Here is a 25,418-nt window from a genome sequence, read left to right on the forward strand (position 1 = left end):
TTTGGGAATCCGGTAAAGGTATGGAATTCAAATTCATTTTGATTGTTGGGAATATTGAAAGTATCTTAAACAGACATATGCTTTTGAAGAATTTCCTCCTTAGAAAGGGAGGTATGGGTGTAAGTTGGATTTCCACCTGTGTAATTAAATCCTAGTTCCTCTAAAATACAATTCAAATAGTGAGCCTTACAAACAAAGACTACGTTGTTACTAGCTTTGTCAGCTGAACCAGTACATACTGGTTAATGTGTAATCTATTTAATTCCTTTTTTACTTCTTAATTATTAAAGACAGAAGGATAAATAGTTTTCATACAACCCCTCAATCGCTTAATGTGAGATTCCAACATCCATCTGATGCTCTTAATCCATTCTGAGAAAGTGTCAAGATCTTATTCGTGTTTGGCCCATCGCCTGGCGTAATCTCCCACAGAATTCATAATACTTATAAAATTATAACGTTAGTTGAAAGAACGGGGCTCCCTAAATTTTGGCCCTTTTAAAATAAGGGATTTAAGGTCCTCATTATTAACTTTGTTTACATCACCAGTAATGACGTGTCCAGCAGGACTATAGTTGTAGGGTGAAGAAGAACATGAACACGTAGGAGGATTATGTTTCAGATGTTCGATACTAGTATTCTATTCATTGTAGTTTTTTTTTGTAATTAAAAAGTTTGGAAGCAATAGTCGATGTAATAAAAAACTTCGCCAGACGTTATCAATTTGCCCTGCAAAAGAGTAGTACCGCAGTTATCATGAAAGGGCTAATAGTGTATTGTCATATTTTAATGTACGCTGTGTCGTGGTGTTTTTCGATGTGAAATATTGTTTCCTCCTTTTTTTATTATGCCTCAATGATCTGAAACTGATCTTATCAAAAATTATTGTACATCAATGGAAATACTGATGTAGATTTATTCCTATTGATGAACTGTTTTTTTTTTTTTTTATTTCTGATGAAACACAATATGAATTTTAAACAAATGTTGAATGTACTGCACTCCTATACCACTGAAAGGATTTAATTGTAAACAAATGTTGAATGTACTACACTCCTATACCACTGAAGGGATTTAATTGTAAACAAATGTTGAATGTACTGCACTCCTATACCACTGGAGGGATTTAATTGAATGTTGAATGTACTGCACTCCTATACCACTGAAGGGATTTAATTGTAAATGTGATAAAGTGAAATTTTTATTCAGAAATTGTGAAAAGTTGAAACAAGGTAAAACTTGGAATAGCTGTGTAGATAAGATTGATAATGGGAGTCAGTTTCAGCCTGTGTGTATTTATGGTGTTTAATTATAATGGTAAAATAAGAGGGAAAATAAATACATTTATCAATACATTACATACACACGTAGGTGTAGTCACTGGGAGGGGGAGGGGGCTTTTGCCTCCCTTTCTGGTTTTTGAAAGTGTCTCTCTTTTTAGTAATAACTATCAAAAATTTAGAATATTTGTATGAAATGGACAGGACTGTTATTTTGCACTAACATGGTCCAAGATGTAATTCGCGTTATTCTCCGACTGCACCCCCCCTCCCCTTTCCCCTTCATTGTCTTGGTAGTCATATAGAATGTAGTAAATACTCGTGCTTGTTGGATTGTAGAATAAGTTTTATTTTTGGCTTGTGAAAGATTCCTAGATGTCTACTTGGCTGAACCTCCCCTCACCCCCCCCCCCCCACCCCCCAGTTATCGAGTACGTACATGCAACTTGATTATTATAGCTTCTGACTTATGAATAACATCGTTCCATCATGCAACGTTTAGAATCGAAGTACCCGCAAAATGTTTCGGCTTTGCTTTTCAATTATTATTCTGGCTGCCTCCACCCCCCTCTCATCCGAACCCCGAACCCATGTTAAGTAAAATAGCTTTAAAAGTTTGTATACACACAACGCAGGTCCTCTACGAAATTATGGGATCCCTCTAAAACTAAGTTAAAATACATACTTTAATTTTAGCAACTGCATGGTTTTTAAGAATCCATATGCCTGTTAATGCAGTTCAATTGGTTAATTACAATGATGAAACAGTACGTGATAAAGAACAATGCATTTTATCTAAATCACCTTCAACGAACCCCCTCCCCCCTTACACACACCTTCATACACACACACACACACCTATACAAAGGAGTGTTTGCAAGTCAATGCAATTTATTTTTAATTTTGAGCCAAAATTGAAAAAAATACACCCTTCCACCAAGTCCACCCCGACCTCACCTCAAACGGAGACGTATAATCAGCTGATAAAACTGAGAGGGATACGTCTCTGCCTTAACCAACCTAAAACTCAAGACAATTTAATTATGGGATGCAAAAACGTCACTAGACCCAGATTTTTAGAGTGGCGAGGGTTGTGAGGGCCGCCTGTATATGTTCCCAGCGGGTCCAGGACAGTGCCCTGATGGTGGTGGTGGTACGTGGTGGGGAGGGGGGGATACCATGAAAAGAGGAATTCGGTTTCAAAGACTTTAATCGTCTGTACCACACGTATACAATGCAGAGGACAATTAACTGATTTGTGGATCATGTCTCAACATTCAGGTTCCTCTTGATATATATATAAAGTAAAAATATGCATAACAAATATAACATGTTTTAAAGTACATCTGGTGCATAGGAAAACAATCCCCAAAAAGCAACACAATACCGAAATTCGACCCATAAACGGCTGATAACTATGTACATCGCAGCTAATATTGCATGATACCCTCATATATATCAAGTATATCCCATCACATGATCACAAAATAGAAGTAACGTTGAACACAATGTCATAGATACTTAGGAGTTCAAAGCAGATACTTAAGAGTTCAAAGTTATTTCATTTAAGAGATGAATTTAATTTTTGAGAATATTGAGTACATGAACTTCACGCAGGTGTAACGACGAAAAGTGACCCCCGTAGAATATTGACCGGGAGGTCAAATTTCTCCGTAGAAAAATGACCCCCCGGTCAATTTTCTACGGCAAGTAGGGTCATATTTCGACCGTAGGAAACCCTTCCAGGCCGGTAATTCTACGACTCCACACACGTTGAAAAATGACCCCCATAGAAATCTGACCCCCTACTTTTTCACTATATTTTATAATTAAACCTTTAGAAATGAGGTGTGAAATGCGTTAATTCGATGTTGGGGAGGGTCGGTGAAGGCCTAGAGTCTCCTGATTTTTTTCTTTCAAATGTATATTGGAGGAGGAGCAAAGTACCTTCCCCTCCTTAACGCCACTCCTCAATACTACCATGATATACAATGTATATGGTATGGTTATTTCGCGCATTAAAAGATTGAGAGGCAATATGAAAACCATCTATCCTTCTGTATTCAATAATCCAGAAGTGAAAAAAGAATTAGATAGATTACATGATCAGTACGTACTGGTCCTGCTGACAAAGCAGATAACAACATTGTCTTTGTTTGTAAGGCTCATTATATTAAATGTATTTTAGAGGAACTTGGATTTAATTCTACAAGTGGTAATCCAACTTATACTCATAGTTCCCTTTCTAAGGAAGAAATTCTTCAAAATCATTTGTCAGTTTTGAATATTTTTAATATTCCAAACAACCAAAATGAATTCGAATTACCATATTTATATTGGATTCCGAAACTTCATAAAAATCCTTACAAACAAAGATACATAGCGGGTTCCAGTAAATGTTCAACCAAGCCTCTATCTTTACTCCTCACTAAGATATTAACAGTGGTGAAGGAGAAACTTCAAGAGTACTGTGCAACAATATATTCGAGAAGTGGTGTAAATCAGATGTGGATACTTAAAATTCCAAGGAACTTTTAGAAAATTTGAAATCACAAGATTTTACCAAAATCAACAGCTTAAAAACTTACGACTTTTCAACTTTATACACAACCATTCCCCACGATAAATTAAAGTCCAGGCTTTTTGATATCATTGACAGCTGCTTTTTCAATATAAATGGAACTCGTAAATATACTTACCTTGTCATTGGTCATTTGCAAAATTATTTTGTTAAAAATCATTCTGATTGTACACACAAGTACTCTGAAGTTGACATTAGAAAGATGCTTGAGTTTCTGATTGACAATCTTTATGTGGTTTTTGGAGACCAGGTCTTCCAACAATCTATTGGAATACCTATGTGTACCAATTGCGCCCCGTTATTAGCAGACCTTTTTTTGTATTCATATGAAGCAGAATTTGTCCAAAATCTTGTACGTGAAAAGAAGAAAACACTTGCTGTGGCCTTCAACTCGACATTTAGATATATCGACGACGTATTGTCAATTAACAATGGCTATTTTCATTCTTATGTCGATACGATATATCCTGGTGAACTTGAGATAAAAGATACCACAGAATCTGACACATCTGTTTCATATTTGGATATTTTACTTGAAAAAGACGTTAATGGTAATCTAACAACCAAGCTTTATGATAAACGTGATGACTTTAACTTTTCAATCGTCAACTTCCCTTACTTATGCAGCAATATATACCTTCATCACCTGCATACGGAGTATATATCTCTCAGTTGATTCGATACGCAAGAGCATGCTCTACGTATGTACAATTTCTAAAACGAGGTAAATTATTGACAAATAAGTTGATGAAACAAGAATATCAGTTGTCTCGTTTAAAGTCATCATTTCGTAAGTTCTATGGTCGATACAATGACCTTGTCAGCAAATACAATTTATCATTGAGTCAAATGCTGACTGACGTTTTTCATACTAATTGTTAGGCCATTATTTACACACTGAATTGTCGACGGATTTTTCCGTTATTTCTTGATCATGACAAGGAGCACACGGCGGGTGTGACCGGTCGGCAGGAGATGCTCACTCCTCAATGGCACCTGATCCCACCTCTGATGTTTGGAGGTCCGTGTTTGCTCTGCTCCTATTTTGTATTGTTTTTATGGACTTTTGAGCTTGAATACTGTTCGTTATCTCCATATATTGCATTTTGCTTGCATCCCATTGAGTAAACATTATTATGGAGCATAAATTCCGTTTTGTTTTTTTTTTCTTGTTTTTTTTTCTCACAGGTTTTGTTCCAAAAAAGACATGATATGATTCTGACAACGATATACCTGTATGGAATGGATTTTATCGGAGACTATTTAACGGACAATTTTGTGGCCCCATACTTCTAGCTTAATATTTGTGCCCGCTTTCAACCTGCCTCCGCCCCAGCTTTTACATGCATCAGTTTCTGGATACACCATTGCATTGAAACAAAAAACGTATTGTATTATCATTTTTAGACAAGGAAAAAATTAGAGAAAGCACGGCATATGAAGCGTCCAATAGCGTCCAATATGGAAATGCTATCATTAACTGTAATTGCTGCTTCATTTTTAATATCATGTAATATCTTTTTCCGTCTTTTAGGTTCATTTATCCCTATTTATTACATGAATATTAATACCCCCGCTTCGAAGGAAATGGGGTTATATACCTTGTACCCTGCGAATCTCTCTGTTGTGTTTGCTGGGTGAGTGTTTGTGTCTGTCTGTCCGAAACATTTTTTTTCGTTGCAGTTTTCGCTGCAACAACTCATCGCAGATGCTTGAAATTTTAACACACTCTTTGGTTCGGCATGCTATACAGTGATATTCATTTTGGTACAAATCTTGTCCGTCTGTCTGTGCGGGAGGGGTATCACTAGAAAGCACTAGCTCATAAATTTCTTGTTTCCCCTGTAATTTGTGTACTCACAATTAATGTCTGTAGAATTATATTATCTCTATTGTAGGGAAAAACGAATGTATCTAAATAACGTTAACTATGAAACACTATATATATTGTTTGTATCAGGATCGCTATATGAAAAACACTGATAGTCTCTAACAAAAAAAAAACAAAAAAAAACTATAGTTTACCAAAGTTAACTATAGTTTAATGCAGTATCAAGTTTTTACTATTATAATAGTAAATCAAAGTATTTTTTTTTTTGGATATATGATTGTGATATTTTATGTTCTTATATTTATATGTGAACATTTTTTTTCATATTTTAGGGCACTACGAGGGGTGATCAAAAAGTTCGTAAACTATCTCGTTATTTACAAAACCACAGATCAGATCAAAATGAAATTTGGCACACATTTAGTCATAAACATGTTCTATAAATAGCAGATATTTGCTCCACATTTGGACGTCACAATATAAAAATGACTCGATATGTAGTGACGTGACAAAAAATGGTTTACTCAGTCGTACTTGATCAACGAACGGCTTAACATTTATCTTAGAAATTCCTTTTCAGTAGCATATAATAATTTGTACACGATTTATGAAGACAAAAAGACATGGCAGAAGTTCAATCATTAATTGGATTGATTGTTTTAGTGAAGGAAGGGAGGTGGTAAAAATTATGATTGTTCTGGTGCCCAGTGAAACCAAGCTTGGAGAGATGTGTCCTTAGTTGAGCAATCTGTAACGAAAGATCGCCAAATTACAGTAAGAAAAATAGTTGAATATCTTAACAATAATATAATTATTGAATCCCTAAAATATCGTTTACCTTAGATTTTAAACATAAAGGCACCCATACTTTATCCACAATGGATAAACGACGCACCCCAATACAAAAGAGTCGGGTTGTGATGGTCACTATGCTCATTCTGGGAAAAGATATCCTAATCCGCCAATCCTATTTGTGACAAATGGGCTATTCTTGTTATAAAAAATAACTCACATGGTTAGAAATATAAAACTCGGAAAAATCTTTTAATTTCTGTGAACAGAACGCTACGGAGCATGTCACGTGAACGCCTGGATCACGTGATTCGCGCATGGGCAGATCCATTATAATAAGAAAACGTGAAATAAAATTTCTAAGTTAAAAAATTAGCCGATTATTCAATAAAAAGATACAACTGAAAGATAACTGAAATGTATCTGCCATTCAGTCGACTGAATGGTAACTGAAAGACCACGGAAAAGTCACGGGAAAGGAACTTTTCAGTGACCTTTCAGTGGCCATTCAGTTACCATTCCATCGACTGAGTGGTGTAATTTCATCCTGTGAGAACGATGGCAGATGTGCATTCAAATCGGAAAGGACCACTTTAAAAAATAATAAACATCGAAATATGATTTTATTTCTTTTATGGAAGTAATTCAATTAGTTCGTGAACTTTTTGATTACCCTCGTATTTCTTGTTCATTTACATATCATCCCAAAATTTTACATTACCGATATCAATTTAAGAAAGTTTCAGCTTTGAAATCTCAAAAAAGTTCCAAACAAAGTTTCATAGTTAATCAAAGTATCAAAGTATTTACTATAGTTAATAATAGTAAACTATAGTTAACTACGAGGGTTGTTCGGTAGAATCGTGGACAAGTTGTCTAGAGTAAAAAATAATCATCACTACATTCTAAAATTTTCACTATTTTCTAGTACACTTTTCATCAATATACATAGCAAATTTCAAATAGATATATGCTCAAATAAACAAAATATGAGACTTTATGTTATGTGTGGTATCGCCTTACGGCGCAAGTATGATAACGTCAAAGTGTATAAAGCAGCGTCACGTTTCCTCTTTGCTAAAAAAAGTTAGGTAAGCCCCACTTAAATTCGGAAATTTCATTGATGCACATACTTGAGTTCCCCTTTATTCCTCCATATATAAACGGTCAAGGAACCAATCTCACACACACATGGAACTTTCTGAAGATTTATAAGTAAGTTATGGACAGTACTCTCACTATCATTCAACTAAATAGGCTGTCTTATATCGATGATCTACAGTGACAGCGTCTCTTGCTATTGCCAGTAGCTGTTTGTTGGTATGTTTCGTTCTACCCGGGGACCCGATCAAAAAGCTTCCGCTTAGAAAACTCCCATTTCACTTGTATATTAAAATCTAGTAATATTTTTAAATTTTTTTTTCTTCTTTAGTCATTTAAAGTTTCTTAGGGCGTAATCAAATGGAACTGCTCTCCGATGCGCCGTAACGTCACCAAACATCGCCATTTTTCGCTTGTTGCGTTTACCACTTTCCCATTTCAAATGCTCGGGAAACTGCCAAAGTTTAAGGAAATGCCTTAAAAATTTACAAAAGACGACATAATAGATAGTGGATTAAAAATAGGATAATTTTTGCCCCAACCTTATCTATTTAGTACTTTTATTTCGAAATAATACTCATGTATTTTCAAAGGAAACCCTGGTTTATTCATCGTGCGCCGTAGGACCGTACCCTGTGTACATTCAAGCATAATAAACACTTTGCTTTTGTCCATATTTTATCCAAAAAATTACGATGCACTTAAATATGATAAATAAACAATTGTTGAAAATTTCAGCTTAGTGCGCCCGTTCTTTTTCGAGAAAAACGCTTTGTCCACGATTTTGACGGACAACCCTCGTATAGTTTACTATAGTAAATTTTTGTTTAGGAGTGCCCTCCGATTGTGAAAGAAATACTGGCAATATACTCCCCTTCCTTGATCATTATATAGATACATGTATAATCTACATCATCATGCACGATATGCATTATGTAGCTCCTTTATAAGTAGGATTTCTAATGTAAGAAAAAAAGATTATTGTTTACTTTTATCCTAAAAACTCATATTTTTAAAACCTCCTATCAAACAGCAAGATCGCTTAATTTGTGCATAGGAAAGACATGGCCAGATTTTTTTTCTATAGGCTAGCAAATTTAAAGAGTGGGTTACATCCTCGTTACCCACTCCCTCAAAACTTACCACTATAGATACGCTGACACGAATCACGTACTTGAACAATATTTTTTGGCACAGTTCTATGTAGTCTTGCAAACGCAACTTCAATTGTGCTAATATTGCCAATCATACTTAGGGAAAAAATAATATGCAAATTAGGCAGGGAAGCTTTTTCATAATGCAACATTCGGTTTTTTCTATTGGTAAAAATTATTACATGTAACTAGAAAGGGAAAATACGTACTACTGTGTATAAACTTGTGTCAATTCTTAGTATACAAGCACCTCTTTTATTAATTAATTAATTAATTTTTTTTATGTAAAAAGCCTCATTTTGTTTATAGGCTTTGTTGACACTAGCAAACGACAAAAGACATTGGTAAAGATTTCGAGCTAACCATTCTTTGTGTCTCTGAGATCGAATATCAGAGGAATTTTGATTTAGTCCTGTCTGTTATTTTTACACAAATTTAATCTTGCTTATTTTTTTATTAGAAGTTTTTTACCAGAAAATCAAAGATGTATATGAGATCTAATTTTCTTAACAATTGTCCTTTTTTCACGCAGATTTATTTGGGTAGGATTCGAAAACATAAATCTTTCTTGTAACTTCAGAAAAAAACCCTTGAGACTTTATTTTCATTCTTTTTTTTTTTTTTTTTTTTTTTTTTTTTTTACATTATTTACCCAGAGTAAAATTTAAAGAGGATCATAATGTTACAATTTTACACAGAAACCATGCATTTTTATTCATATATAAATTTCTCTCTCTGACACCAGTTAAGTAAATAATCTTGTTTTTTTTTAAATGACGACTCTGGAAACTTTTTTTAATATAAAATTTGATAAAACAAATCTAAGAACACGTGTATTTTTGCTCTTATAGTCATCGAACAGCATAACAGCCTATAGTTATTTGATTTCCTATAATGGGATAAAACATCTTGTATTATTGATGTACATGTAAGGTATAGTGTAACCTTTTGTTACTTAAACTTTAAAGCTTTTAGGCTGCGTGATTTTACCCCTATGTATTTGCCTAACAAGAATATTCCTACCAAAACCAGTTTTTTGTATTAAAAAAAGACACGGGGTCATTATTCTACGGGGTCATTTTTCTACAACCCACACGGAGAAAAATGACCCCCAGGCCATAATTTCTACGAAAAAGGGGGTCATTTTACTACGTAGAATATTGACCAGGGGGTCAAATTTCTACGTAGAAAAATGACCCCCGGTCAATATTCTACGGGGGTCACTTTTCGTCGTTACACCGGCATATTTCATGAAGCGCGTTAATACTAGCGCTTCGATCATGATAAATATGCAGGCGCGGCGTGAACTGGTGAAGCGTTATAGTTCATTCATGAACTCTCAAAAAATAAATTCATATCTTATATTTTTTTTTCTGATGACTTGCCACATATTTTTGTCATTCAACGATCATTTTTGAAAAAAAAAGTTTGCACTATTTTTTTTTTCATTAATGGAAATATTCTTTTATTCCCACGGTAGTTCTTTTTAAATTCAAAAATGTTTGCGAGGCATTCTTACGGCCTTTGGACCCAAGCGGCATATGCATGATCTATGCAGCCCCTGGCTTTTTGAAATTCTTAGATCCGTGCCACATGACAAAGCATTTTGAAATTACAGCGGAAGTGAGTTGATATCCACATTACTTATCACTTTAAAGAACAGAAGGCAATTGTGCAGCTATAAGTAGCTTCCTAATTTTCATAAACGACTATCAGGGGTGGAGAAATGCTGTGAATTTGCCCTGGGATTTTAGCGTAAGGAAGTTGGTGTTGCATTATGGGAAATTTGACGTCACAGCGCTGTACGAGAAAGATGGGGAGTAGGCAGTAAAGCAGGCCAAATTTGTTTATTTTTGTTGCTTTCCCCCGAAATATTAACTTATGGAATATATATAAATATCAAAGACCACATCGAGATGGCTAAATATCGATGTAGTTACTGCCAGAGTGATATTTCGGGGTACAGAGCGCAGTGTGCTGAATGTGTCGACATTGACCTTTGTTTACAGGTAGGCTGACGTCACAGCTCTATATAGAATTCGCGGATTTTTTTAAATGTGTTAAAGTAATTTTCAATGTTTTGAGCGTTTGTTTATATTTTTTAGTGTTTCTCATGTGGCGCTGAACTTGGTTCTCATAAACGTGACCACAGCTACAAAATTCTGGTAAGTGTAAGTGCCCTCGAGATTTTTTTTCTTCATTTCATGCTTGCTCCTCAAAGTTTAAAAAAATATATGTTATCAATTCATATACTAACAACTAAAAGAAGAAAACTCCATCTTTAACCTCTTACTAGCTTCAATTTTTGTTTTTTCCCCCCAGATTGAAAGTTTTCTTGTAAAATATTACTGTACGTCCTACGGATCCGTTTGAACAATAGAATTTGTTCTGTGTGTTGTCAGTGAACAAGCAAAATAAACACATTAAACGGGGACAGATAATTTTAGATAACAGTTTACTACCAAAAATCCTGAAAGTTCTAAATGCCAACATGGTGAGTAAATTCTAAGCGAGAAATAAAAATGTATTTTGTCTTTATATTGATTATCTTTACAGGATGACAGTCCCATTGGTGCATTTGACATAGCAAGAACATGGAGTCTAGCAGAGGAAACCATGCTCTTAGATGCAGTAGAGCAGTATGGATTTGGAAACTGGTAGGTGTTAAAATAATCACAAGAGGTTAGAAAAATCTTTTTCAAAAACAGTTAAACATATGTTTGCCAACAACTTTCACTCCATATAGCTAATCAGCCACTTGTTCTAAAATCAAAATTTTATATTTCAACAAAACACAAAGCAACTCCTTATTTATTGCTTGGAGGAATGAAGATTTTTAAAAGCGTTTTCAATTTTCTGTTGTAGGGATGATGTAGCGAGCCATGTAGAATCTCGATCAGCGGAGGGTAATGTCATGGATAGCGTGGATATGTTAAATCAAATTCATTTGAATGAAACTGAATATGTATGTAATTGTTTATCAGCATTGATAAATAAAACGAAGCCTGACTTTGTTATTCAATTTTGTTTCAGAGTGTCAAGACCATTATGTTACTTTCTATGTCAATGGAAGTATTGGAAAAGGTACTGTACAAAGTCTTGTATGGTTATGTACGTTATGTGTATATTCTTCTTCCTAGACAGTTGAAAATTTGATTTTTGTTATCATATTTTTTTAATTGAAAAAATGGAAGATGCCATTAAAAATAATTATTATTGTATATGTATGTGCTTGTACTTCCATTATGTTCTAGAAATTTTCCATGAATTTATTTCAGAAACCATTGTTCTGACCAAAAGCCCCGTCAAAGATCATTCCTGTCCAGAAGGAGGTAGGGGGCAAAAATACTTGACAGTTTCTTTATTTTCCTAGGATTTAAGTGCCCTGTTTTATTATTTAAGCTGTAACATTCTTCTTTTCATTGGTTGTAGGTCCCCTGTCTCCCAGCATCACCACCCCCATCCGCCCCATTGAACTCAGTGTCCAGGAACAGCATGACCTTGGTTACATGCCATTCAGGGACGATTTTGAAAGGGTAATTTTTTTCCACCTAGAATGTCCTCTTAGCAGATGATGGCTTGATGCTCCTTGAAAATGTAAAATTTGCAAACAGCATCCTGAAGCAGTTTTAGACTTATGTCAGATTTGTTACTTGTCTTAAAGTTTTATCATAGTAAATGCAATAGAAATTTAAATTTTATTAAAAATTGTTTTCTTTTAATGTGGTTGATTTTGAAATTTGAGGTCAGTATAAAATGAAACATCAAGTTATATAGATCTATGCATGTAATCCTGGATTGGGGAAGTGCAAGTATTTAGGACATCCAGAGACAGATTTATTATATCTGTCAAAAGTTACATCTTGCATAGTTAACACATTTTACCAGAAAGAATATGTTTGGGTCATATACTCTTGTGTGGATTATGTATTTGTGTTTATGTTGTTTGAGTAGATGGTTCATAATTTTTTTTCAGGAGCATGACAATGAAGCAGAAACTGTGATAAGTAGCCTGGCCAATAATTACGATGATGATGAACTGGATATAGGTAAGTCAATAAGCTTTTTTAATGAAAATCTCAGTTATGTCACCCATAATATTGTCTTGGAAATTAGATTGGAATTAAGTCTGACAATTCATATCTGAATTTGACTTGTATTTTGTTTTCTTCAGCTGTGAAGCTTGTACAGGTTGACAGATACCGGACCAGGTTAAAAGAGCGGGAAAGACGGAAACGAATCGCCAGAGAATATAATTTAATTCAAACTGCTGCATCACTCATCAAACCAAAATCACAAACCCCCAAAAAGCGCACATCTAAAGAAGAAAAGTAAGTGGAATATCTCATTTACTATATGTATTGATATATTTACATACACAGCTATTATTTACTAAGATTATTTCTACAAAGTGAGAATTAAGTTTCACTAATAGATTTAAGGACTCTCTATACACCTGTGCAAAATGTTTTTTGGACACTAAGAAAATTATATTGAATGAAGTTGCAAAGACATGTATTGAGCTTATCAATTATTTTCAATATATGGTACGTGGCATTTACCTCCAGGAAAAATGTTCAAAGACAATCCAGTATCAATGAACAAAAATCACTATTTTTTACTTCCATGGAGAAAATACATGCAAATAAAGTGTTCAAGTAATTTATCTTGGCTATTTAAAATGTTATGAATGCTTGAACTGATAACAAATTGAGTAATTTACTGTAAATTTCAATTTATTGGAATTTAGATCTAAGGGCAGATCACTCTTAACTGCAGAAAAATACCATAGAATCAGAACTCTTTACTGTGTAGTGTAGAGAGGGTTCTTAATAAAGATGAAATAGAAGAAAAGTAATTACTCTTAAGTAAAATTAGTATTCACTTATTTCATCCTTTAGTGTTTATGTTTCTTGTCAGAGTAATGTATATGGATGTGTTTTTTTTTTCTCTGAAGGGAATTCCAGGAAAAAATGAAAGTATTTGCTCAATTCCAGTCCTCATCTGATCATGAACAGTTTCTGGAGAAATGTCAAGGTTAGATTAATTGATAAGTTTTTAATTTTGAGTATAGGATGGTAAAGCAAACTTAGACAGATATATTTAACTTGAAAAGGCAATTAATTTCCATTTTGAAATTTAGGGAAGATGATATGTTTGTGATTTTGAACTTGGTGAATTATTGCTGCTTCAGTTCATTTATTTTAATTATTATACATAGGCGAACTGCACTGTATCTGCTGACATTACTGGGAAATTGTTTTATCTTTTCTGTATCTGTTCACATTACTGGGAAATTGTTTTATCTTTTCTGTATCTGTTCACATTACTGGGAAATTGTTTTGTATTTTCAGAAGAGAAGGAGCTGAAGGCCAGAATCACAGAACTCTGGAAATACAGGGAAAATGGGATCACCAAAATGGATGGTGCATATATCAGAGATAAAGTCTTTATTGTAGAGTTACAGACTTGTCATAGACAAGTTAAATTAAGCTGAAACACTTGTAGTTAATTTATGTATTACGGTAAAGAAAGGATACTAAAACCACATACATGTAATTGTTGGTCTAGGAACTTAAATTTTTCAAAATTTGTTTAACTTTTATTTTCTATTGCAGAGGTAGATGATTATGAGGATGAATTGTACAAGCGAGAGAAGAAAAAAGAGAATAAGAAGAAATTGGTGAGTTCTGGTGTCCAATAGTTTTATTAGGTCGACAGTTTTTACTAAACTACTTCTCAGTGATAAGTTACAAATCCATTTAATTAACTACACAAAGTTCTTAGTGATAAGTTACTGTGATGTTAACATGTTAAACCTCTCCCCCTAGGGCAGCTCCTCCCCAGTAAAGAGGGTGTCAATGGTCTCAAAAAAAGCCGCCGGCGGTATAGAGTAAGTACAGTGTGTACATCAGTTATTACAGTTCATTGAGTCTCTGATAAGAGGAGATAACTCTCACTGGAAGTAAAATATCAAAATACAATTTCAAGATATGTCAAATTTTGCACAGCAAGGTTTCATTCTTGATTTCTTTTCTCATTTACAGAGAAAAATTAGATATACTCATCGACGACGAAGGTAAAGAATTTCATTTTAAAGAGAACTGTTGATAATCATTAGATCTGTGTGGGTACTATACACAGATGACATTTCAATCTTCTATAGATTTATATTGAAGGTGAAATTGCACCCAGAATAAAGTGATAAAATGGTAAAATCTGTATAAACATATAATTGGTATCAAAGTTCACTGATAGCTCTTTTATTTCCTCTATTTTAACTTTGAATCTTCAAAAAATTCATAAAATTGCAGTACATAAATTTAAACTGATTTATTATCTGAATGTATTTATTTTTTTTCCCTATATATCTCAGGGTTAAAAGATGAAGGAGACGAGAATGAGATGAAGGATATGTCCATACTCCCCAGCTATGGCATGCTGTCAGAGAGAGAGAAGAAGGTAATTACTGCAGTAAAGACAACGTCAATAGAATATCGCCTTACACTTGTGGGTGTTAATCCATGTCTGCAGTAAAGACAACCTCAATAGAATATCGCCGTACACTTGTGGCTGTTAATATTATAGAAAAATAGATTGAGTTTAAATTTTTTTGCAGAATCTTTAATGTTGAGGTATTTACTACATGTACTGTATGTCAAAAAACAGAAGTTCTTAAAAAGTTCTTATTTTTTTTTCTGTAGCTCTGCAATTCCATTGGGATGACCCCAGCAAACTATATGACCATCAAAACTTGTATAATCAAGGTGAGGAGTTTGTAAAACTTAGACGGGGGTATTGCCAAATTCTAACAAGTGCAAGGAGATACACGTTATCAAAGATTTTCAGTAAAAATCGTACACAATTGATTCCTATCAAATATTTCATATTTCCAGAGAGAAAGAGAATAATGCTATTTTTTAAGTAATTGAAAGTGAAGATGGTTATAGTAAATTGATGATGAATCGTGTACAGTCCATGAATCTGAACAAAGTATTTATATTTATAGGATTATCTACAGCGACGGCAGGGTATTCCAGTCAAGATCCGCTATCCTAGTGGGCTTGACAAAACCCACCGGCGGAAAATCATGAGCTTCCTGACAGATAACGGCTGGATAATGGCTGTCTGAGGCACCTGAGAGGGGATATACAGAGGAGGGACCGGAGGGAGGAGGCCAGTCTTCACAGTGCAGGGAATTCCAGAATTGTGTGTAAGCTGTAGAGGGACATGATGGAGGGGGCTGTTAGAGCCCTAGGAAGAGGGGGGACACCCAGCAGACAGAGAGTGATTAAGAGACGAAAGTTTGGATTTCTGTGTAAAGAAAATGATTCTCAATCATTTTCAAAAATGTACAAAACTGGTTATGCTTATGTTGAACAGAGAGCACTAAAAACATTTATGTTTTGTGGTTTGTTAAAGCATTGTCTTTAGTTTGGTTTTTATTTGAGGTATAATGCAACTAGAAGTTGTAAAACAAGTTACTAAAGGTTATGAGACATAGTGATGTACACACTAGTACAATGTATGCACTGCCGTGGAACACTCAAGTTCCTTGTATATAGAATTACCGCCTGTTTTCTTCTTCTAATCATTTTTTCCGTCCAGGAAACTCGATGTTAATGCCATGTTTCTTAATGTTAATTCTGTGTAATGGCAAGGCAGTCTGAAATTCCATTGATTACTGTTTAAGTAAATATACTTATGTCAGTGGGATAGGGAGTCATATTTTGGCAACTTACACACTGAATATAAAGAATAATTTAGTTCAAGCTAAAGAATGAATTCCCATAGAAGTAATGAATTAAAAAACAACAGCACCGATTCATTTCAATTTTCTGCAAAGGTGTCAAGTTCTAAACAAATTAATGTACATTCAGTATTCATATTTCATATTAACATGATTAACCATTAACTAAGGTCAGAGTTCACCAATAGTCACTGTAAGGTAAGATTGTGTAAATGTTTTTGTACGACTCGTACAATTTTTTATATTTGTATAAATGGTTTTATATGGTGTGTGTTATTTTTTATTAGTAATTATTTTGTGTAATTTATTTTGTATGGAATTGTATGGTTGATAGATGTAAAAAATTGTGAGGTTTCACAGGAAGTTTGATGAGTGAAATTTCATATAATGAGATTTATTTCTGTTCATAATGAACTTGAGCTTTAATTTAACTATTAAAAGTACTAATAAATTCAGTGGGAGTGTTTTTTAATACATTTTGGAACAGCATCTATGCAAATTACAATTGATGATGGGTTGTAAAGTACACGTTAGGAGGGTGAAGAGGGCAGGTATAAATACTGGTGTTGGAATTCTAAGAAACTGAAAATGGAAAAATTGATATGAACACGATCAAACTTGAGAAAGTATTTTACTAATTGTAGAGAATTCCAGTATGTGTTCTCTGATCAATAAATGACCCATTGGCATTGACATGTCCGAAGGATCCATATTTCTTGTTCAAGATGTCAAATCCTGAATGTCTCTGAAATCTAACAATTTTATTCATGAAAAAAGTGTTTTTCACTGATATACAAAAGGTTGGCAAATAGTACATTTTTGACAGAATTACAGTACAGCACCAAGAATGGAAATGAGATAGACATTACATAATATTCTCATGTACCTTGTTCAAAATGGGAATTAACAGATTTCCAAAAAAATAACACTTTGATATAACCTCTATTCTTATTAAAACGTATTTGAAAGTGGAAAACTTAGCAAGTGTAAGTCAAAGGGTGAGGCTAATTTTACAAAAGCTGCCTGTATAGAATCTATCCGGAATTAGGTAGGTTGTACGGAAATATTTTGCTCTTACGCTAACCGGAAATACGTTCTGGAGTAGAGTGACCGTCTGATTTGTCAACAATGGGACCCAGATAATAAATTCTAAGATGTGATTTCTTGCTAATTACAAAAAAATGCCTGTAAGCTTATATGATACCTGAAACTCTGCAATGAACTTTAATTATGACGCATGAACCGGCTTCCATCGGGTCACATCGTCAAGGACTGACGACCCCTTGGAAGAACTGTCAGTATTGTTCCCTTCTGTTTAAGTCAGCGCGGGAATTTTCTCGGCACTTGAGGGAATCCCACTGTTCTAAGGAGGGAGGATCTTACGTGTGTAGGTATGGGCCTAATAATATATGCCCCTCGCTGCCTCTGGAAGGTGTCAGTGACATGGATTATGAAAACCACATAGCAAGGGACCACGTTCAAGCCTCAGGGAGAAAGAGATCGGGTTAGTAATAAGCTTGATTAGGTTGTTGTGTAAAAATCTAGAAGCAGGTTTACTTGAGAACTCATTTCTGGGGCACACTAAATTTGACTCTTGTTGTTTTAGTAAATATATATTGTTATACTATCGTGTTAAATAGTCATATTTGATTGGTTTAAAAACATTTGTTAAAAAGTACTATTACCCCATCATGTGTATAAACCACACACTTCGAGTAACATGACATTTATCTGCAGAACTGTAGCTCTTTGGTTGAGAAAATTCGAACAGACAAACCAGAGAGATACAGATCCAAGCATTGTAAAAACCTTCGATTTACGACAACGCTTTTTTGTCACTCGCTTCTGGTATTGTTTCTTGTATTATATGTGTTTCCCTGCTTAAATCATGGATCTGTTAATTAACCATATAATTTACTCCTACCCCTGATACTTTATTTACCTTTCAAGGCACTTTATTCTAATACATGTAAGACTCCAACATGGATGTTGAAATGAAAATTTTTAAAGTTGACATTCCAAGGCCATATAGGGCTGTTTGGAACCGTTTAAATGTAAATAAAGTATCAGGAATAGAAGTAAAACATATAGTTAATTAAAAGAAGTCATGCTTTAAGCTAGAAAATGCTTATAAAACAATAAATTTATAATAATAAATCTGGTTTTTCTGTACAAATATTCTCAAGCACAGAGCTACAGTTCTGCAGCTACATTACATAGCAATGGTTGAAAATGCATGACAACGGGTAACAGTATTAAAATTGTTAACTGCGCAGAATGTTTGCATGTTCACCATGACATTTTTTTTCAATGCATTCCAAATACATTCAGTATAACCAAAAAACAAAAATTACATTTTTATTGCATTGGTAAAGTGATTAAGAATTTGTTATCCCTTGTGATCCCTTCGCCTCAGTCAGCCATGGTTTTCTTGCGATAACAATTTCACTTGTTACCCTAATAAATGTTATATTTATACACTGTATAATCAGATAATATGGCTTGTATTTGAAGCTTAACATAACAATCATTCCTGTATTGTTGTTACAAGAATGTAAATGTTGTAAGTATGCCAAAATGTAAACTTTACAATGAAAGGTTTATAATATGAGTTAGGTAACATTTGAAATTTTCTAAATTTAAAAAAGTTAAGAATGCATTACATGTGCATATATTATAGACTGTGTTGCCTATGAATATAATTATCATTTCAAATGCAGATTTTGTATTTAATTTTGTAGAGACCCAAGAGGACCAGTCTTTTGTTGGGACACCTCCAGGCACTATTCCATCTGTTGTACATGACCAGCATAGATGGACTGTGTTTGATTCCAAGGTTAATCTCCCAGCAGCTCTGAATGACCCCCTCAGGGTTAAGAGAGAGACAGACTTCTTCACCAAAACCTGGGGCCAGGAATTTTATGAAAAGATGTATGTCCCTGAGTCCCGCTATCTTCCAGAAATTGACAGAAGATTTTTTGAAAAATACAAGCATAGAATTTCAAAGGTATGGAGATCTTATATATACAGAAACTGTAATTTAGAGAGACATGCTTGCTCAACATTGTGCCATGAATAGTACAATATAACATGTCAACAGAAAATATGCTTATGAATAATAAACGTGTGCATGTACATGTTTTGTTATGTTCTACACAGTAGATTACAACACAGGACTGAATTTTTTTTACTGGATAGATATTTTGTTTCAGTGGTTTAGATGTCAAATCAAGATTATAATTACTTAAAAAAAAAAATGTAGCTCAACAGACACATGTTTACTGATTACTGGTCAAATGTTGGTAAGGCCATCTTTAAAAAAATTGTTTGGTTTGCTTCTCCCGACTGACTGACTAAAATCTGGCCGATTCAAAACTTTTTTAACTCCCAGGAAGCAATTTTTTTTTTTATGCATTTCATAAAATAGATCTGGAAAATTCAGCATTGATGCTGAAATCTTTCTGAGAAAAAAAATTTCTCACCTACCTACTGACCCAATTTTTTCATCCTGAGTCAAGAGAGGGCAAACAAACATTATTTTAAAGTTGGCCTAACATAGTTTTCTTTTTAACCCAGCTGTGTACAAGGAGATAATTTAGTTTTTTGTTTGCAGAGATATAGAAAGTATGCTAAATATAAACATCAAATTGACCAAGAAGCCCCAGGGGGAGAAACATTTCTTCAACAAATGGGTGAGTTTATTATTTCTTCAACAATTGGGCAAGTTTATCATTTCATTTTGATATCATATACCTAATATATTCAATATTCAGCTCATCTGAGTCAAGGCTCAGTTTTGATTTCTTATCAAAGTTTATTTGTGTAATCTCTGTTAATCTAGCTGTCCTTATCAGTCTAATAACATTTCAGTGGATTTCTTTTACATATTGTGATGTTAATTTGGGAGTGATACCTGTACATACATGTATACCTGAATATACATATGTATGTGAAAGTGATAAGTATTTTTTTTCTGCAGAAAGGAACAGAGAAGAACTCCAACAATTACCAAAGGTAAACAACATAATGCAGCTGTACATCAGTTAGTACTTTTCTGTAAACTTGTAAATGACATAATGTTGAAATTCTTTTATTACTCTACTGTAAACTAATAAATGATGTAATGCTGTAAATTACTTATTACTCTTCTGTAAACTAATAAATGACATAATGCTGTAAATCATTTATTACTCTAATGTAAACTAATAAATGACATAATGCTGTAATTCATTTATTACTCTACTGTAAACTAATAAATGACATAATGCTGTAATTCATTTATTACTCTACTGTAAACTAATAAATGACATAATGTTGTAAATCATTTATTACTTTACTGTAAACTAATAAATGACATAATGTTGTAAATCATTTATTACTCTACTGTAAAGTTGATCAGTCCTGTATACCACTACTGTAAACAAGAAATACATGTACTTAGTATACAGCATCTCTCAAACTATGGCACACTTTTACTTTAATTTAGTATGCAGCATCTCTCAAACTATGGCACACTTTTACTTTAATTTAGTATACAGCATCACTCAAACTATGGCACACTTTTACTTTAATCTTTGTAGCATCATAAGAAAGAGTTTTCTAAAATATTCAGAGTGTGTTTCGGTTTGATGTATGTTGTAGCTAACCATCAGTACACTGTTTGATGTTGTGTTTTATTGTCCTGACATATTTTGTAGTTGTTCATGCTGTCAAATTTTGACCTGGAGAACTCGGACACATTCAATGCTGTGTTTCCATGGTCACAGGTGGAGGAATGCAAGAAAAATGGGGGATCATCCCAGTCCTCCAAACTTCTACAAGAGAAGGTAAAAAAAAAAACAAACCCAGCAGTGTTCTTAAATAGTGTAGCAATATCAATCTCATATAAAAGAAATCAGGTTCTTCCTTCCATTAGTAATCCAGTGCTGCAGTATACAATGATTATCATAAATCAATCATTCATGTAAACAATTTTGAAGCAGGAGATTATAACTGTTTCAAGACATACTTTAATAGTTAAAAATGCACACCTTATTAAAAAAAAATATTTCTGGAAAGCACAGCCTTTATTCCTTCCATCCATTTCATTTTTTAACATGTTCTGTAAATCAACTTTTATTCCCTATGTATGATATATCCATGAGTTTTCAACCCTGTTTTACTCATGAATGGATATTATTTATTTGATTGTATTTATGTAGAATGTTAACTTTGTCCTAAAAATTGATATTCAATGTGGGGTGGATTGAAAACGGAGAAATCACAAATAAAAGTTGTCATGTATAATAGTAAGTTGACAATTAGTGGTGCAGTAAATGTGTGTAATTTTTTTCTCTAGTTGAGTCATTACCTCGATATTGTGGAGGTTCACATAGCTAAACAGATTTCTACCAAATCTGATGCCTTCTTCCAAGCCGTGTCGTCACATGACATTCTACAGGACAACATGCTGAAGACATGTCAGACCATCAAACAACTAAGGTACATGTACATGCAAATTGACATTTCTTTTTCTAAGCCAAAATTTGTTCATTGAAAGGAAGAATATAAGTTTAAGTTCATTGTAAATTAAAAACAAAATAACAAACCCCCCCAATTTTTTTTTACATTGTTTTAAGATCTTGACAATCCAGTCTGATTATAAATTTCTTCTGTAATATGGTTTCTATTAAGATTTTAGCTGTCAGAGCTCTAAGAATATGTTATTTTGCTACCAGGGATAAAATCCAAAGCGTTGATGAACTCTTGACCCTGGGGTCACTAAAGATAATGAAGCTTTCACAGACCAGGGCTAATTATGTCAAACTTCATGATAAGGTCAGTATTTACTTAGAGTATGGATTCTGAGATAATATACAGAAAGATTTGTTTAAAAATGTAGTTTTTATTAGCACTACTGAATTTTGAGTTGGTATCACTGAGTCTATATTCAACCAAGATCATTCATTATTTGTACACTACAGCTGAAGTTGATGTCTACGGTCCACCAGACCCAACCAACCATACAGCTATTACTGTCCACTCAGGAGTTTGTAGGGGCATTAGATCTCATATCTACCACACAAGAAGTTCTGACACAAGAACTGGCAGGGGTCCACAGCTTTAGGTACTGTATATATATAGTAAAATATGTTAACTTTAAAATGAAATATGTGTGCTGTTTATAACAAATTCAGATTTTGTCCCCAACAATACTGTAACATTGGAATTAACCTTTACATCATTTTCAATGTACAACTTTCATACCAATAACTTTTTTATATTTTGTCACAGTGGACAACTTTGATATAAAATTAAAATAATAATAATGCAAAGATTAAATTTTTAATCAGTATTTACCATGATTATGTGTTATATACAAATCTGATACTGCAAACATTCATGTACAGTTTACCTAATATGTCCATAGGCATATTCATACTTGAGGTCCTGTCTTAAGATAATTGGATTTATGATTGTAGACACCTTAGTTCCCAGCTGGCAGAACTTGAGAATGTCATAGAGAAAATGTTACAGGAGGATTTTGCTAAGTGTGTGTCTGCGGACCTCAATCGTCCTGTCACAGACAAGGAGCCCTTGTTGGAGGAGGTAGGTCCTGGTCAAAAATAATTTATATCAGGAGGCCAAAAAAGATAATATTTAGTTTCTCAGACCCAAAACTTCAAAATTATATGTGACAGACAGGCATACTTTTTTTTTCTTTTTTGAAGAAAGAGATTTCCCAAATCTGACTTTTTTGTGCTCTTGTATTATTTGATTATTAATCACTTTTAAATAATGTTATTGAAAACGTTTATGAAAAGTTTAATGATGAAATATTGCTAAAACAAGTAAAACCACATATCTAATACAATCTAGGCCTTTTCAAGAAATTGCTGAAAAGGAAAAAAACTTATTTTTCTTTATTTCCAAAATGGAAAAATTTAGTAATTCCCCTTTTTAATGAAATATGGATATAATGAATGTTACCCAGGCTCAAATGTCCATTGATACAATACGAATCAGGAGCAGAGCAAACATGGACCTCTAAAACATCAAAGGTGGGATCAGGTGCCATGGAGGAGTAAGCATCCCCTGTCACACCTGCCATGTTCTCCTTGTCATGATTGGGCAAACAGAAAAATCTGTAGAAAATTCAGTGTGTGAATAATAGTCTAACAATTGGTATGAAAAACATCACTCAGCTTTTGACTTATTAGTAAATTGTACTTGCTGACAAGGTCTTTGTATCGACCAAAAACTTGCGAAATGATGACTTTAAACGAGACTGTTGTTATCCTTGTGTCATCAACTTCTTTGTCTATAGCTTGTTCCATTTAAGAAATTGTTACATATAGAATGCTCTTGCATATTGAATCAAGTGGGAGACATAAACCCCATATGCTGTTCATAGAAACTATCTTTGTGACAGTGCTTGACCTAATGCAGGGATGCATGAGAAACTTAAGATTTTTTTTTTTTTGCTTAAATAAGGATCTGTCATATCATAGTTTCATATGTTGTTCATAAACTGATGGTCCCCAGAACATATAACTAAGTATATAAAGTGCATCTGTCAAATTATAATGACTGGATACTAGTTGTTTTTCTCTTTAACTGAGCATCATTATATTGTAAGGCTAGAAAATATTTCTATGTGTATATTTTATAATTAATGATATGAAATGCAAGCTACTATATCAATACTGCATAATCATAGTCATGCAATTATGCTTGGATTTTTCAGGAGAAGATTGTCTCCCTTGTGTTTGGAATGCTCAGGAAAAGTCGCTTTAATTTTGTCAATGTATACAGAGAGGAGGCCTTCACAGCATTCAAGGCCACTGTAAAACAGGTCAGTACAGAGAGGTCAAGGTTATTGTTAAACAGGTCAGTACAGAGGGGTCAAGGCCAGTGTTTAACAGGTCAGTACAGAGGGGTCAAGGCCAGTGTTAAACAGGTCAGTACAGAGGGGTCAAGGTCATGCTTAAACAGGTAAGTACAGAGAGGTCAAGTTCAGTATCAATCAGATCAGAGAAGTCAAGGCCATTGTCATTGTCATTGCAGAATGGTTATCATGAAAATTGGTATAGGTTTTATATATGATGAAGGTTAAAACAAAAAAACAAAAGGTTAAGCTAGAGAAGGCTATAGTCAAGTGTCTGTCTAATGTACCTTTCACTGAGCACAGTGTTTAAGACAACATGTATAACAGTAGCTCAATGTCATGTGATTATCAGAAACAAGAGTAAGCAGTGGAATTCTTGTTTCTATTTTTAGACTGTAGCTGTATGTCATGTGATTATCAGAAACAAGAGTAAGCAGTGGAATTCTTGTTTCTATTTTTAGACTGTGGTAGAGGCAGTTTCAGAAGCTGAGAATGTTGACACAGAGGATGAAAACGTCACCAGGTTTACTATTTTATTTAGTTTTAGTTAAATATGGAAATGACAAATATAGTTGATTTCTTATAATTCAAAGACAGAAAATCTCTTAAATTTCTATATAGTAAATCATATTCTTAGCTCGTTGGTAACTTTGTTATAACTTTGTTCTGTAGCCTGGCAGATCAGATGAGAATGCTGAATTACTCTCAATGGATGGAATTGATGAAACAAATCTTCTCTAATTTATTGGTGCATCTTAACAGAGCAAAGGTAGTTAAAAATTGAATGGATTGAATTACAGAAATTAAATAAAATAATGAAAAAGTGGGGTATTGCATTTCATAGTTAATTAAAACAGATTTTGTCGGTGCTTTTGCATATAATAGTGCAAATGACCTGCCAAGCCTAAGGCACAAATAAATGTTGGGGCAAAGTGAATTTCCCCTTTGATAATTCAAGTTCAGTCTCTTCACTAATGTTAAGAAAAAGGTTGATCAACCCATTTGATTTAACAGAGTTTAAATAGTAGATATTTATGGGTAAAGTACTCCCTTCCCTCCCCC

At 33.8% G+C, this 25,418-nt stretch overlaps 2 protein-coding genes across 2 annotated transcripts in view; both read left to right on the plus strand.

Annotated features, from left to right (window-relative positions):
* The first annotated feature begins 10,462 nt into the window (after positions 1 to 10,462).
* LOC133177048 (transcriptional adapter 2-beta-like) lies at positions 10,463 to 16,944 on the plus strand. The gene is made up of 17 exons (XM_061312141.1): positions 10,463 to 10,748; positions 10,845 to 10,904; positions 11,296 to 11,396; positions 11,605 to 11,645; positions 11,773 to 11,823; positions 12,018 to 12,071; positions 12,172 to 12,275; positions 12,716 to 12,788; positions 12,914 to 13,070; positions 13,697 to 13,776; positions 14,094 to 14,165; positions 14,358 to 14,422; positions 14,571 to 14,632; positions 14,787 to 14,818; positions 15,116 to 15,201; positions 15,444 to 15,506; positions 15,749 to 16,944. The coding sequence occupies exons 1-17, from the start codon at positions 10,656 to 10,658 to the stop codon at positions 15,869 to 15,871; spliced, it is 1,317 nt and encodes a 438-aa protein (XP_061168125.1). The 5' UTR covers positions 10,463 to 10,655; the 3' UTR covers positions 15,872 to 16,944.
* A 662-nt stretch (positions 16,945 to 17,606) lies between these two features.
* Positions 17,607 to 25,418, plus strand: part of LOC133177102 (vacuolar protein sorting-associated protein 54-like) — a 45,405-nt gene continuing 37,593 nt past the window's right edge. The window contains exons 1-12 of the mRNA XM_061312197.1: positions 17,607 to 17,993; positions 19,231 to 19,496; positions 20,103 to 20,181; positions 20,469 to 20,503; positions 21,187 to 21,315; positions 21,828 to 21,970; positions 22,207 to 22,306; positions 22,453 to 22,595; positions 22,951 to 23,077; positions 24,216 to 24,323; positions 24,818 to 24,879; positions 25,029 to 25,125. Of these exons, the coding sequence (XP_061168181.1) occupies positions 17,720 to 17,993; positions 19,231 to 19,496; positions 20,103 to 20,181; positions 20,469 to 20,503; positions 21,187 to 21,315; positions 21,828 to 21,970; positions 22,207 to 22,306; positions 22,453 to 22,595; positions 22,951 to 23,077; positions 24,216 to 24,323; positions 24,818 to 24,879; positions 25,029 to 25,125 (1,563 nt within the window). The 5' untranslated portion in view covers positions 17,607 to 17,719. The remainder of the gene's footprint in view (positions 17,994 to 19,230; positions 19,497 to 20,102; positions 20,182 to 20,468; positions 20,504 to 21,186; positions 21,316 to 21,827; positions 21,971 to 22,206; positions 22,307 to 22,452; positions 22,596 to 22,950; positions 23,078 to 24,215; positions 24,324 to 24,817; positions 24,880 to 25,028; positions 25,126 to 25,418) is intronic.

This window comes from Saccostrea echinata, unplaced genomic scaffold, assembly GCF_033153115.1.
Source record: "Saccostrea echinata isolate AGI-Se365-2 ecotype Australia unplaced genomic scaffold, CSIRO_AGI_Sech_v1 ptg000002l, whole genome shotgun sequence".
NCBI classification, from domain to species: domain Eukaryota; kingdom Metazoa; phylum Mollusca; class Bivalvia; order Ostreida; family Ostreidae; genus Saccostrea; species Saccostrea echinata.